This window comes from Stomoxys calcitrans, chromosome 5 (assembly GCF_963082655.1).
Source record: "Stomoxys calcitrans chromosome 5, idStoCalc2.1, whole genome shotgun sequence".
NCBI lineage: Eukaryota > Metazoa > Arthropoda > Insecta > Diptera > Muscidae > Stomoxys > Stomoxys calcitrans.
Window position 1 is genome coordinate 80,137,615 of NC_081556.1, and position 14,863 is coordinate 80,152,477.

The following is a 14,863-nucleotide window of genomic DNA, read 5'->3' on the forward strand; positions in this document are numbered from 1 at the left end:
ATGGTAGCTACTAGCTGACCCGCGCCCGCTCCGCTGCGGCTTTTTTATACCCTCCACCATAAGTCAAGAGCGTCATTCTGTTTGTAACTACTCGAAATATTCGTCTGAGACCCCATAAAGTATATATATTCTTGATCGTCGCGACATTTTATGTCGATTTAGCCATGTCCGTCCGTCTGTCCGTCCATCCGTCCGTCCGTCCGTCTGTCTGTCGAAAGCACGCTAACTTCCGAAGGAGAAAAGCTAGCCGCTTGAAATTTTTCACAAATACTTCTTATTAGTGTAGGTCGGTTGGGATTGTAAATGGGCCATATCGGTCCATGTTTTGATATAGCTGCCATATAAACCGATCTGGGATCTTGACTTCTTGGGCCTCTAGAGTGCGCAATTCTTACCCGATTGGAATGAAATTTTGCACGACGTGTTTTGTTATGATATCCAATAAATGTGCCAAGTATGGTTCAAATCGGTCCATAACCTGATATAGCTGCTATATAAACCGATCTGGGATCTTGACTTCTTGAGCCTCTAGAGGTCGCAATTCTTATCCGATTTGCCTGAAATTATGTACTACGGATCCTCTCATGACCATAAATATACGTGCTTATTATGATCTGAATCGGTCTATTGCCCGATACAGCTCCCATATAAATCGATCTCTCTATTTTACTTCTTGAGCCCCCAAAGGGCGCAATTCTTATTCGAATTGGCTGACATTTTACACAGGTCTCCAACATTTAATAATATAATAATAGCAGAGCAAATCTTTTCTTATATCCTTTTTTGCCTAAGAAGAGATGGCAGGAGAAGAACTCGGCAAATGCGATCCATGGTGGAGGGTATGTAAGATTCGGCCCGGCCGAACTTAGCACGCTTTTACTTGTTTTACTTTATATGGAACAAAAGTTTCCTTGGAATATTTATTTTCGACAATTAAAGAGCTTTTAGTGAAATACCATGCTACGAAAATAGTATATCGCTTGACTAATAATTAAACATATAAGTGCCTTTGTCCGAATTCCATATGATCTTTATTGGTTTACGAATTTAAGTTTGGATGTAAGGTGTATTCCATTGTTAAAATACTTTATTTCAGCCCGCTACTCTCATGATATCTGATTTAGGGGTGTTTTCGGGGGTGAGGTGGTCCCCCAGGCACTTGGCCGTGAAAAAATATCAGCATCGTGTCTTCTTTCGAAAACCATATATTTAAACCCCATATTGCCATTGGTTTAGGGGAGTTTACACGATGAGGCGTCCCCCAAACATATGGCCCAAAATAGGTTATCAAATTCGTTTTCTAATCTTAAATACCACTTATTGGCATGGTCGAACATTTTTTACCGTTTGCGGGGAGTTTTGGGGAAGGGGTGATTCCCTAAATACATGGTCCTAAATTTAGATATCAAATTCGTATTCTACTCCCAAATACCTTTATTTGAGCCCCATTTTTCGATAGTCACTAAACAATTGCTGCTTGTGGGGTATATTGGGAAAAGGGTTGACCCCCTGAAAATTGGTCCTGAAAGTGGGTATAAATTCTTGCTCTACCCCACAATATCTTTCATATAATGTCCACATTGACATGGTCGGTAAATATGGCCGATTTAGGGGTGTTTTGGGGATTGGGGTGGTCGGTCCCCCACACTAAGCGACGTGCTCTATTCTCATATATCTATATATCATTTATTTGAACCCCATATTTTGGGAAAGGGGTTGACCCCCAGAAAATTGGTCCCGAAAGTGGGTATCAATTCTTGCTCTACCCCCCAATACCTTTCATTTAAGCTCCGAATTGACATGGTCGATGTATATGGCCGATTTAGGGGTATTTTGGGGACTAGGGTGGTCGCCCAAACACTAAGCCCGCAAAATATATCAGCAACGTGCTCTATTCTCATATATCTATATATCATTTATTTGAACCCCATATTGCCATTGGCCTCAAAATTGGATATAAATTTCGTTTATAAATCTCATTTAAACTCCTTATTGCAAAAGTCAGCAAATATGCCCGGTTAGGGGTATTGGACCTAAAAACTATAAATATTTAGTTCCACTCTTTTTAAGACCCAAATTGTCTCCGTGAGCCAATAGGTCCTATTTGGGGGTTGTTATGGTGGTGGGACGTCCGCTAGACATTTGGCGCCTAATGTTGATATCATATATGTGGTCTACTCCCACATACCCTCTAATTTGAGCCTCATATTGCAAAAGTTAGCAAATGCTTACTATTTAGGTGGTGTTGTGGGGGTGGGGTGGCCCCATAGGCACTTTTCCCAAGTATTGATATCAGATTCGTTCTTTACTCCCAAAGGCCTTTCATTTGAGCCCCATATGGCTATGGTCGTAAATTTGTGCCCTTTGGGGATGTTTTTGGGGAGAGGCGGCCCCCCAAACACTTGGTCCCATATTTGGATATCAGATTCGCATTCTACACTTAAATACCTTTTATTTAAGCCCCATATTCCCATGGTCAGTAAATAAGTCCTGATTGGGGGGTGTTATGGGGAAGGAGTGGACCCCCAGAAACGTGGCCACACATTTAGATATCAGATTCGTATTCTACTCGCAAATACCTTTCATTTGAGTCCCATATTGCCATGATCGGTAAATATGTCCGATTTAGGGGTGTTTTGGGGGTTGGGTGGTGTTGTGGGGGTGGGGTGGCCCCAAAGACACTTTTCTCAAATATTGATATCAGATTTTTGCTTTACTCTCAAAGACCTTTCATTTGAGACCCATATGGCTATGGTCGTAAATTTGTCCCCTTTGGGGGATGTTTTTGGGGAGAGGCGGCCCCCCAAACACTTGGTCTCATTTTTGGATATCAGATTCTAATTCTACACTCAAATACCTTTTATTGAAGCCCCATATTCCTATGGTCAGTAAATAAGTCCTGTTTGGGGGGTGTTTTGGAGAAGGGGTGGACCCCCAGAAACGTGGTCCCACATTTGGATATCAGATTCGTATTCTACTCGCAAATACCTTTCATTTGAGTCCCATATTGCCATGGTCGACAAATGGATATCAAATACGTTTTCTTATCCTAAATACCTTTTATTTGAGTCCCATATTGTCGTGATAGGTGTAAATATATGTTTGATAGGTTTTGGGGTGGGGCCGCCCCCCTAGGTACCCCATCCGAAATTTGGATACCAAATTTTTATTTTTAGGGTACTATATGAGGGCACACATATAGACTGGCCCGCCGATTTAGGCTCTTAAGCCCATAAAAGCCACATTTATCATCGGATTTTGCTGAAATTTGGGACAGTGAGTTATGTTAGGACCTTCGAAATCCTTCTTCAATTTCGGTATAGATTTGGATATAGCTGCCATATAGACCGATCCGCCGATTTAGGGTCTTAGGCACCTAAAAACCACATTTAAGCCACCGATTTAGGGTCTTAGGCCCCTAAAAGCCACATTTGGGACAGTGAGTTGTGTTAGGCCCTTCGACATCCTTCTTCAATTTGGTCTAGATCGGTCCAGATTTGGATATAGCTGCCATATAGACCGATCTCTCGATTTAAGGTTTTGAGGCGATAAAAGGCGCATTTATAATCAGATTTCGCCGTGTTAGGCTCATCGACATTTTTCTGCAACTTGGACTAAATCGGTCCAGATTTGGATGTAGCTGCCATATAGACCGATATCACGATTAAAGCTGCTATGGAGCATAAGGTAAGCATTTTTCACCAGATTTTGACGAAAGGTGATTTACATATATACCCTAGTTCGGCCTGGCCTTTTTACTCATTAGCGGATGGTATAATCAATAACGGTTTGGTACTTAAACCAATAACGGTCTGGTGCAAAACCAATAACAATTTGTTATTAAAACCTTTACCAGTTCGGTAACAATGCTACTACCAAACGGTACTTTTCATTTTATGTTCATCCATACCATCCGGTATTGTTTTTGTACCAAACGGTGTTGCTTTAATATCAGTACCGTATTGTACGGAAATGAGCACGTATGGTATCAACTTTTCTATGGGTGTGATAGCAGTTGTTCCACAGATTTCCTAGAGATCTAGAAAATCTATCGTTGCCTGATCATGAAGTGGCGCTTTAGGTGGAGTTGCGAGCGATCGGGGAATGAACTGGTACAGTGATATCATGAGACGTGCAATTCTGAACGTGCTCACGGATAGTCAAATGGCTTTAAGGCTATAACAGCCAGGGAGAACGCAATAATGCTTATGCGTAATCCACAGCAGACAACCTGAGTGTAAGGGTCTGATACAGAGGCTTGGTATGGAAAACAATCACGAATTTTTTAAGTAGCACAGAATTCCTGATTTGAAGCGCACAAACAAACCGATTACTGGGTTAGGTGTATGTCTATAATGGCATGAAGCGATTTAAATTTGCACTCTTTTACTTTTACCGCCCCGGTAGCCGAGTTGGTAGCGTGCTTGGACTACCAGTGCAGGGGTTGTGGGTTCGATTCCCGCCAGAAGCCTTGGTCTGTGGTATCACAATGGACTTAAAATTGTTTAAGTGAGTCTGTAAAGGACAGGCACTTTTACCTAACCTGAAGCTTGAATATTAAACACATTTCTTCATTACTATAGCCTCGTTTCACGGAGTCCAAACGTTTTAAGAAAACTTTTAGTAACATCGATTTAAAAATATATTCCCCGTCATTTGCTACAAAATTTGCTAAAACCATTAAACAACGATTAAAAATGAACACAAACAACAAACAATTGATAGATCATTGGCGAGGCATGCCTGCGATACATTGTTGTTGGTGCTGGCTAAAAAGAGCTGAGAGCATTAAAATAGTTTACGAGGTGTTACAGCACACTTGAATCGGTCCGCCAAAAGGATAGGAAAGAAAGCGAATGCTTTCATCGGCGGCAGCAACAGCTCTTGAATGAAGAGTCTGTGCGTATATGATGTAAATGCTGCTGAGACCAAAAAAACATATGGCCCATGTGCTCTAGGGATGATAAAACAAAAAACTGATAAAATATCTGCATTTGGATTTTTTTTTTAAGTTTATAAAAAAATATTTCATACAAAGCTCTTAATGCTCTTGAGACTTTTCTTTGGCCTTTGGAGCGCGATGATTTGTTCAATTGCTTATTGGCGTTGGGTACGTTGGTGAAAGACTTCATGGAAAAGGGTCATAATTTCAAAATCAAATCGAAGTGTTTATGGAATTTTTTTTTCCTTTTTAGATGGAACGAGGGCCTCTGCCTGTGAAATTATTCGAAAAAAAGGGGAGAAAAATAGCGGCGACTTTTTCAAGATGTAACTGAATTTGAGAGATCGAAGGAATTGGGTCACTATTACAAGAAGTGCCATATGTTTGTTACCAGCGGCATGTCAGCGCATATCACTCGCTGGAAATATTTATTGTTTTAATTGAATTTTAACAAGTGTTGGATGCCTTTTTGTTTTTGCTTTTCTCTTGTTGAAGTTGCTTTAATTTCATTCAGATCAACATGGGAAATGCATTTTGTGGTGCTTGGCCCAAGTCAGGGTACATTTTCGAACTTGTTTTCTTCCATGTTTTGCTTGAGCGCCTCAGCGAAGACTTTGGTAAATGCTTTAAGTAAAAATGAAGATTAATAACCAACATTTGTTGGCTTTCAATGCCACTTATTGCTTGCCTTAAGGAATGCAAGGCATAGTGACATTAATCAAAAAGAGACTCAAATCTTGTTTTTATTAATCGGCCTCCTTGTAGGAAGCAATTTAAATTAATTAACATTAATTAAGGCTTATACTACAACTGGTTTTATATAAATGAATTAAATCAAACAAACTGATTAGCCAAATTGTTCAATGTAGGATATGATAGAGCGGTCTGTTGATAGTGGCGTCCTTGTAAAGTCTGGCTATGTTTGGGAACAAAATCGAATCGCAGGGAACCAAATTTAGCAAGTACGAAGGCTATTCGAATGATAATTTTTTGTCTGATTGAGAAACAAGTAAAAAGGCGTTAAGTTCGTCCGGGCCGAACTTTGGATACCCATCACCTCGGGTACATATGTAAACCACCTTTCATCAAAATCCGGTGAAAATTGCATACCTTATATCCCATAGCAGTAATATCGAAATATGTTCCGATTTGGACCAAATATTAATAAGTACAAGTCATTATTCAATTGTGTGTAACAAAATGTTGATCTTTTTAGTAGATATATCTGAAAATAAACCGATGTGAACCATATACGATACGGATGTCGAAAAGCCTAACATAAATTACTGTGTCAAATTTCAGTGAAATCGGATTATAAATGCGTCTTTTTATGGGGCCAAGACTTTAAATCGAGATATCGGTCTATATGGCAGCTATATCCAAATGTAGACCGATTTGGGCCAAGTTGCAAAAAAATGTCGAAGAGCCTAACACAACTCAATGTCCCAAATTTCGGCGACATCGGACAATAAATGCGCCTTTTAAAGGCTCAAAGCCTTAAATCGAGAGATCGGTCGATATGGCAGCTATATCCAAATCTGAACCGATCTGGGCCAAATTGAAGAAGAATGTCGAACGGCCTAAAAGAACTCACTGTCCAAAGTTTCGGCGACATCGGACAATAAATGTGCCTTTTATGGGCCCAAAACCTTAAATCGAGAGATCGGTCTATATGGCAGCTATATCCAAATCTGGATCGATCTGTGCCATATTGAATAAGGATGTCGAAAGGCCTAACACAACTCACTGTCCCAAATTTGGGCAAAATCGGACAATAAATGCGCTTTTTATGTTAACTACCGTTAACAAATGACTATATTATTTCAAATTAACCAAAAGTGGGAGCTATATCTAAATCTGAACCGTTTTCGATCAAACTTTATAAACATTGTGGTAGTCGTCGATGTGCAAAATTTTAGCAATATTGGTCAATAAATGCGCTTACAGTAGCACTAGAGGGAAAATCGGGCGAAATACATATATGACAGCTATATCTAAATCTGAACCGATTTCTCTCCAGTATTATTAGGAGTTATAAGAAAATCCGATTTCGATAGAATCGGTTACCAAATGATCACATTATTGCAATATTAGTCCATATCGGGTGAACATATATATCCAAATCTGAACCGATTTTTATACTCTCCACCATAGGATGGGGGTATTCTAATTTCGTCATTCTGTTTGTAACTACTCGAAATATTCGTCTGAGACCCCATAAAGTATATATATTCTTGATCGTCATGACATTTTATGTCGATTTAGCCTTGTCCGCCCGTCTGTCTGTCGAAAGCACGCTAACTTTCGAAAGAATAAAGCTATCCGCTTGAAATTTTGGACAAATACTTCTTATTACTGTAGGTCGATTGGAATTGTAAATGGGCCATATCGGTCCATGTTTTGATATAGCTGCCATATAAACCGATATGAGTTCTTAACTTCTTGAGGAACTAGGGGACGTAATTCTTATCCGATTTGGCTGAAATTTTGCATGAGGTATTTTGTTATGAATTCCAACAACTATGCTGAGTATGGTTCTAATCGGTCTATAACCTGATATAGTTGTCATATAAATCGATCTTGGCTCTTGACTTCTTGAGCCTCTAGAAAGCGGAATTCCTACCCTATTTGGCTGAAATTTTGCATGACGTGTTTCATCACAACTTCCAACAAATGTGTCAAATATGTGTGAAATCGGTCCATAATCTGATATAGCTCTCATATAAACCGATCTTGATTCTGGACATCTTTACCCACTAAATAGCGCAATTCCTATCCGTTTTGGCTGAAATTTCGCAAGAGGTGTTTTGTAATGAATTCCAACAAAAGTGTTGAGTATGGTTCAAATCGGTCCATATCCTGATATAGCTGTCATATAAACCGATCAGAGGTCTTGACTTCTTGAGCCTCTAGAGGGCGCAATTCCTATCCGGTTTGGCTGAAATTTAGCTTGACGTGTTTCGTTATGACTTCCAATAACTGTACCAAATACGATTCAAATCGGTCTATAACCTGATATATTGGGTTGCCAAAAAGTAATTGCGGATTTTTCATATGGTCGGCGTTAACAAATTTTTTCACAGCTTGTGACTCTGTTATCAGCTGTTACTTTTAGCTTGCTTTAGTAAAAAAGTGTAAAAAAAGTATATTTGATTAAAGTTCATTCTAAGTTTTATTAAAAATGCATTTACTTAATTTTAAAAAATCCGCAATTACTTTTTGGGCAACCTGCCATATAAACCGATTTGAGATTTTGACTTCTTGATCCTCAAGAAGGCCTAATTATTATCCGATTGGGCTGAAATTTTGTACAACGGCTTCTTCCATGACCTCAAACATACGTGTCAAATATGGTCTGAATCGGTCTTTAGCATGATAAAGCTCCCCTGTAAATGATCTCCCTATTTTACTTCTTGAGCCCCTAAAAGGCCCCATTGTTATTCGATTAGGCTGAAATTTTACACATATACTTCTACTGTGGTCTCCAACATTCAATTCAATTAGCAAAGCAATTTTTTTTGTTTATCCTTTGTTTATCTAAAAATAGATACCGGGAAAGAAAGCGACAAATGCGATCCATGGAGGAGGGTATATAAGATTCGGCCCGGCCGAACTTAGCACGCTTTTACTTGTTTCCAATTTCAATAGGCTTCGCCTTTACGCCAGAAAATTTGAGGACGACCGAATAAAAATTGCAACCTGTAGTTTTTATACAAATCAACATGGATAGACGGAGATAGCTAAATTAAATCAGAAAGTGATTCTGAGTCGATTTGCAGGCTTATCAATTGGTCTATCTCTCTCTTCATTCTGGGTGTTACAAATAAATGCACTAAGTTATAATACCCTTACCACAGTGGTGGTGTAACGACAGACGGCCAAATGGTACGGAAAAGAAAGATCACCACAAATCATTAACTGGTTTCCTTGCAAAGTACTACATTCAACTTTGGAAGTAGGTAGGGTTAAAAGTAATCCGATCGGCATAATATTTCGTAATCTTCTTATTAGCAACAAAAAAAAAAAAAAAAATAGTGGCACGGCTTTCCTAGCTTTCTTTTCAACGTTTCCTATCTTTGTAGCGTTTTGGTCATAGTTTAAAAGTTATAGACTTTAAAAGTCGTATTTGCAGGAAATTGGCTTAGATACTTTCTTGAAACTTAAAAGTATTGAAAATTTTGCTCTCCATTTCCACAACCATCTTAAATATCTTATTTCTATATATCCGTATTCATTAAATATCTTATTTATGTTTTCAAACTAATTGAAAATACACACACACACGCACATACACAACAATTGTCTATTTTTTACTTACCACAATAACAGGGAGCACCAAGCCGATCATATATAACCAGAAATTATTGATGGTGGAGTCTTTGTAGGGATGCATCAATGATTCGTCATCACAGAAGAAGCCACGTTTATAGGATTCGCCCCATAGGAAAAAGCACAAAATGGGAAAAAGAACTGTAACGATAAAAACGCAAGAAATGAGAAAACACAAATAATTAAATATCAAGGAAGTTGAAGTCAATTCTAGTACTTTATGGTGCATATTGAACCAAAGACCACCAAAACACAAAGAACATCGAAGAAGTCATATACCGATTTGTTTACAATAAAAAAATTGGAGTAAAAGAATAACAAATGAAAGAATTTCAATGGAAAATAAAGTCGTAAATACCACCGCGAACCAACTTCCTCAATACAGTTATTGGCTATGAGAGTGGAAAAATGGACCGCCCCAATGGCCAAATAAATATGTCAGCTGAAATTGAGGAAATTTCGATGAAAATTAAAAGGTAATTATAACATAAACCATAGCAGTCAATTCACATTGTACAGAAGTCCACTTGTTTTTTATACCCTCCACCATAGGATGGGGGTATACTAATTACGTCATTCTGTTTGTAACACCTCGAAATATGCGTCTGAGACCTCACAAAGTATATATATTCTTGATCGTCATGTCATTTTAAGTCGATCTAGCCATGTCCGTCCGTCTGTCTGTCGAAAGCACGCTAACTTTCGAAGGAGTAAAGCTAGCCGCTTGAAATTTTGCACAAAATACTTTTTATTAGAGTAGGTCGGTTGGTATTGTAAATGGGCCAAATCGGTCCATGTTTTGATATAGCTGCCATATAAACCGATCTTGGGTCTTGACTTCTTAAGCCTCTAGAGGGCGCAATTCTTATCCGATTGGATTGGATGATGATTGGATGGATCGGATGATAACCTGATATAGCTGTCATATAAACCGATCTTAGGTCGTGACTTCTTGAGCCTCTAGAGGGCGCAATTCATATCCGATTTGGCTGAAATTTTGCATGACGTATTTTATTCTTATTTTCAACAACTATGTCAAATAAGATTCAAATCGGTCTAAAATTTTGTACGACGGATCCTCTCATGACCATCAACATAAGTGTTTATTATGGTCTGAATCGGTTTATTGCCTGATACAGCTCCCATATAAATCGATCTCTCTATTTTACTTCTTGAGCCCCTAAAGGGCGCAATTCTTATTCGAATTGGCTGACATTTAACACAGGTCTGCAAAATATAATTTAATTGTGGTCCGAACCGGACCATATCTTGATATCGCTCTAATCGCAGAGCAAATCTTTTCTTTTATCCTTTTTATACCCTCCACCATAGGATGGGGGTATACTAATTTCGTCATTCTGTTTGAAACTACTCAAAACATTCGTCTGAGACCCCATAAAGTCAATATATTCTTGATCGTCGCGACATTTTATGTCGATCTAGCCATGTCCATCCGTCTGTCCGTCCGTCCGTCTGTCTGTCGAAAGCACGCTAACTTCCGAAGGAGTAAAGCTAGCCGCCTGAAATTTTGCACAAATACTTCTTATTAGTGTAGGTCGGTTGGTATTATAAATGGGCCATATCGGTCCATGGTTTGATATAGCTTCCATATAAACCGATCTTGGGTCTTGACTTCTTGAGCCTCTAGAGTGCGCAATTCTTATCCGATTTGACTGAAATTTTGCACATAGTGTTTTCATATCACATCCAACAACTGTGCAGAGTATGGTCCTAATCGGTCCATAACCTGATATAGCTGCTATATAAACTGATCTTGGGTCTTGATTTCTTGAGCCTCTAGAGAACGCACTTCTCATCCGATTTGGCACAAATTTTGTACAACGGCTCCTCCCATGGCCTTCAACATACGTGTGCCATATGGTCAGAATCGATCTAAAGCTTGATACAGCTCCCATATAAACCGATCTCCCGATTTCGCTTCTTGAGCCCCGAATCGGACTATAACTTGATGTAGCTGCTTCTCCGTCCTTATTCATTATACTTTGTTTGCCTAAAAACAGATACAGCGCAAAGAACTCGACAGATGCGACCATGGTGGAGGGTATATAAGATTCGGCCCGGCCAAATTTAGCACGCTCTTACTTGTTTTGCCTAAAAGGAGATACTGCGTATAGAAATCGACAAATGCGAGGGTATATAAGATTCGGCCCGACCGAACTTAGCACGGTCTTACTTTTTTTTTTTTTGTTCTCGTGTAAACAATTCGTTTCGCTTTTATTTTTAGCAGCATACGTAAAATTTTAATTTAAAAATTTTCTTGGTTTTTCCAACACCTCTCCTATTTTTGAAGTGCCATATGGCAAGTGATCCAAAATTGCCTAGAGCCAGTAATGCAAGCAAAGACACTTCAAAATTTATCTTAAGAAGACACAAAATACAAACAAAATTATATTTGAAAGCAAGCTAAAACTGAGAGGATGAGGATTTTTAATATGTCATGCTAATGCAGACACACCATAAAATTCTTTAACAAAAAAGGCCAATGCCAGCTGCAGCACTTTCATTGTAAATACTTCAAATGCCTATTGCAATTAGAAGTTATATTAAAGTTCCCCATAGTTTTTAAATTTATTTTTATCGTTGGCAATTTAAAAGTCTTGATTGAAAATAAAAACCCTCAGTCAAATTGTCCTAACAAGAGACGCCAGCCAATTAATTAAAAATATTTCAAATTTCCAACATAACTCCAGCACAACAGCCGATGTAATTATGCGACTCCTCCTACTTGATTTGCAGACTTACTCGTACTAAGTCTTGGTAAGCTGCAGCAATGTGTGCACTCGTGCCCCAAGAAAATTATTATGTGCTTTCCATGACCATATCCATGTCTCGCAATGTCGCTTTCATGGATGCATGTAATTAAAATGACATTAAAACTATTCGAGTTGAGCTGAACACAGGCCATACATTTCATGAAGCAGCAGTTGGTGGTTTTGTCCTACACACGTTGAGGGAGTTTGGCCTTTTGGTTATAGATCTTCTATTCCTCCTACGCTATGGACTGGTTAAGCAACCAATAAGGAAATTGTAGTAATTGCAGAGCAGCCACCACATAATGCCGCTGATGGCACATGTATTCAAATTTCAATTGGGCGTAATACCTGCAGAAGAGCCTAAAAGTACGTGAAAAAGTTTATAATTATCATTGGCAGAAGTAAGTCCTGATCGAGGTGAGATTCTTCCCAGTTCAACGATGCTTACAAACTCTGGTTGATGTGAATATACTTACTTCATCATTCCGTTTGTAAAATTGCAAATTTTGCCCATGAACATTCCACTAAGGAACAGGGGCAAACTTCTCACAATGACAAGGGACCTCCTTTTTATAGCCAAGTCCGAACGGCGTGCCGCAGTGCGACACCTCTTTGGAGTGAAGTTTCATATAGCATAGTACCTCACAAATGATGCCAGCATTAGGAGGGGAAAACCACCGCTGAACATTTTTTCTGATGGTCTCGCCAGGCTTCGGACCTAGGCGTTCAGCGTCATACGCGGACATGCTAACCTCTGCGCTACAGTGGCCTCTATCATTCCGTTTGTAACTCATCGAACTATTTATCGGAGACTCTTAGAAATAAATGTCTTTTTGACATTCGAAATCAATGTAGCCATTACTCTGTCTGCCGAGAGCATGCTATGTTTTGAGGGAGTAAAGCTAGGCTCAATCAATTTTGCATAAGTATTTTAATTGGCAAAGTCTAGGATAGGCAAAGAGACGAGTACAAAACCGTCATCGATTCGTTAGAAGCCCGTTTACTGGAGAACCAATGATCGAAGTCATCCAGATATAATCAGCAAAGGCAATAGCCATATGTGCTGTAACTCAAAAGCCATGGGCGACCACTTTAATGGACTGAACCATCTCAACTACCAATTTTTATGCTATCATGTAACTCAGCCGAGCACCTGCAATTTTTGTCATACAAACTTGAATTATCACTTTTCCCCAAAAATTTTCAAAGTGGGATGTAATCTGTTATGAGACTGGGCGGCGGTGAAGCATACCTGGCAAATTGCGAATTTTGCCCATGAATATTCCACTAAGGAACAGGGGCAAACTTCTCACATATCAATGAGTGCAGTCCAATTCAAGTTTAAGCTCAATGATAAGGGTCCTCCTTTTTATAAACGAGTCCGGACGGCGTGCCGCAGTGCGACACTTCTTTGGAGAGAAGTTTAACATGGCATAGTACCTCACAAATGTTGCCAGCATTAGGAGGAGAAAACCATTGTTGAAGAAAAAATTTTTTTGATGGTCTCGCCAGGATTCGAACCCAGGCGTTCAGCGTTAAGGCGGACATGTTAACCTCTGTGCTACGGTGGCCTCAGCATACCTGGCATCGGTGAGTAAATTTTCGCATCACTCTCTGACAACATCACCCACGTCGGAGATGCAACGACTAGTGAGGTAGGCAAAACAAGCAGGGAATCAGGTACTAATAGGGTGCGGTGCGAGCTCTCACCACATGTCGTGGGGTAGTGCGAACATAAATAAGCAGTGTCTAGCGCCGGCAGAATTCTCGAAAAGCAACCACCTAATAAAGGGTGATTTTTTTGAGGTTAGGATTTTCATGCATTAGTATTTGACAGATCACGTGGGATTTCAGACATGGTGTCAAAGAGAAAGATGCTCAGTATGCTTTGACATTTCATCATGAATAGACTTACTAACGAGCAACGCTTGCAAATCATTGAATTTTATTACCAAAATCAGTGTTCGGTTCGAAATGTGTTCATTCACCGTAACGTTGCGTCCAACAGCATCTTTGAAAAAATACGGTCCAATGATCCCACCAGCGTACAAACCACACCAAACAGTGCATTTTTCGGAATGCATGGGCAGTTCTTGAACGGCTTCTGGTTGCTCTTCACTCCAAATGCGGCAATTTTGCTTATTTACGTAGCCATTCAACCAGAAATGAGCCTCATCGCTGAACGGTGAATGAACACATTTCGAACCGAACACTGATTTTGGTAATAAAATTCAATGATTTGCAAGCGTTGCTCGTTAGTAAGTCTATTCATGATGAAATGTCAAAGCATACTGAGCATCTTTCTCTTTGACACCATGTCTGAAATCCCACGTGATCTGTCAAATACTAATGCATGAAAATCCTAACCTCAAAAAAATCACCCTTTACCACTTAATATGTCAACACCGCCATCTTTTTAAGTAGTTTTAGAGAGGAGGTTTAAGATGTGATAATATGTTCGAAAAATCTAATCGAAGAGGTTCGAAATTGAAGGGTCTGCACGAATCACTTCTTCTCTGACCATCGCTACATAAGGTTTAGAATAGCTCGACCAGCGACGACTCTGATAGGCTTCCGAAATATGGTGAAAACTAACTGGGCAAAATTCGGAAGATTACTCAAAGAAAGACTTGGGCAAGATATTTTGTATTGCTCAAGCACAGAAGTAATTGGCGACAATGTCAACAGCATAACGAATGCAATAGTGGGGACTTTCGAAGATAGTTTTCTTCTTCTTCTAAAGGAAATCAGCTCTAGAAAAACCCTGGATGGCCGGTGTTATTCGCAGCACTGGGAAATAAGCCCACAGACTTCATAA

At 39.4% G+C, this 14,863-nt stretch overlaps 1 protein-coding gene across 2 annotated transcripts in view; it reads right to left on the reverse strand.

Annotated features, from left to right (window-relative positions):
* The window catches only part of LOC106080698 (putative phosphatidate phosphatase), a 234,762-nt gene that overhangs the window by 47,725 nt on the left and 172,174 nt on the right, over window positions 1-14,863 (reverse strand). For both annotated transcript variants that reach the window (XM_059368511.1, XM_059368512.1), the window contains exon 3: window positions 9,261-9,412. In XM_059368511.1, the coding sequence (XP_059224494.1) occupies window positions 9,261-9,412 (152 nt within the window). The remainder of the gene's footprint in view (window positions 1-9,260; window positions 9,413-14,863) is intronic.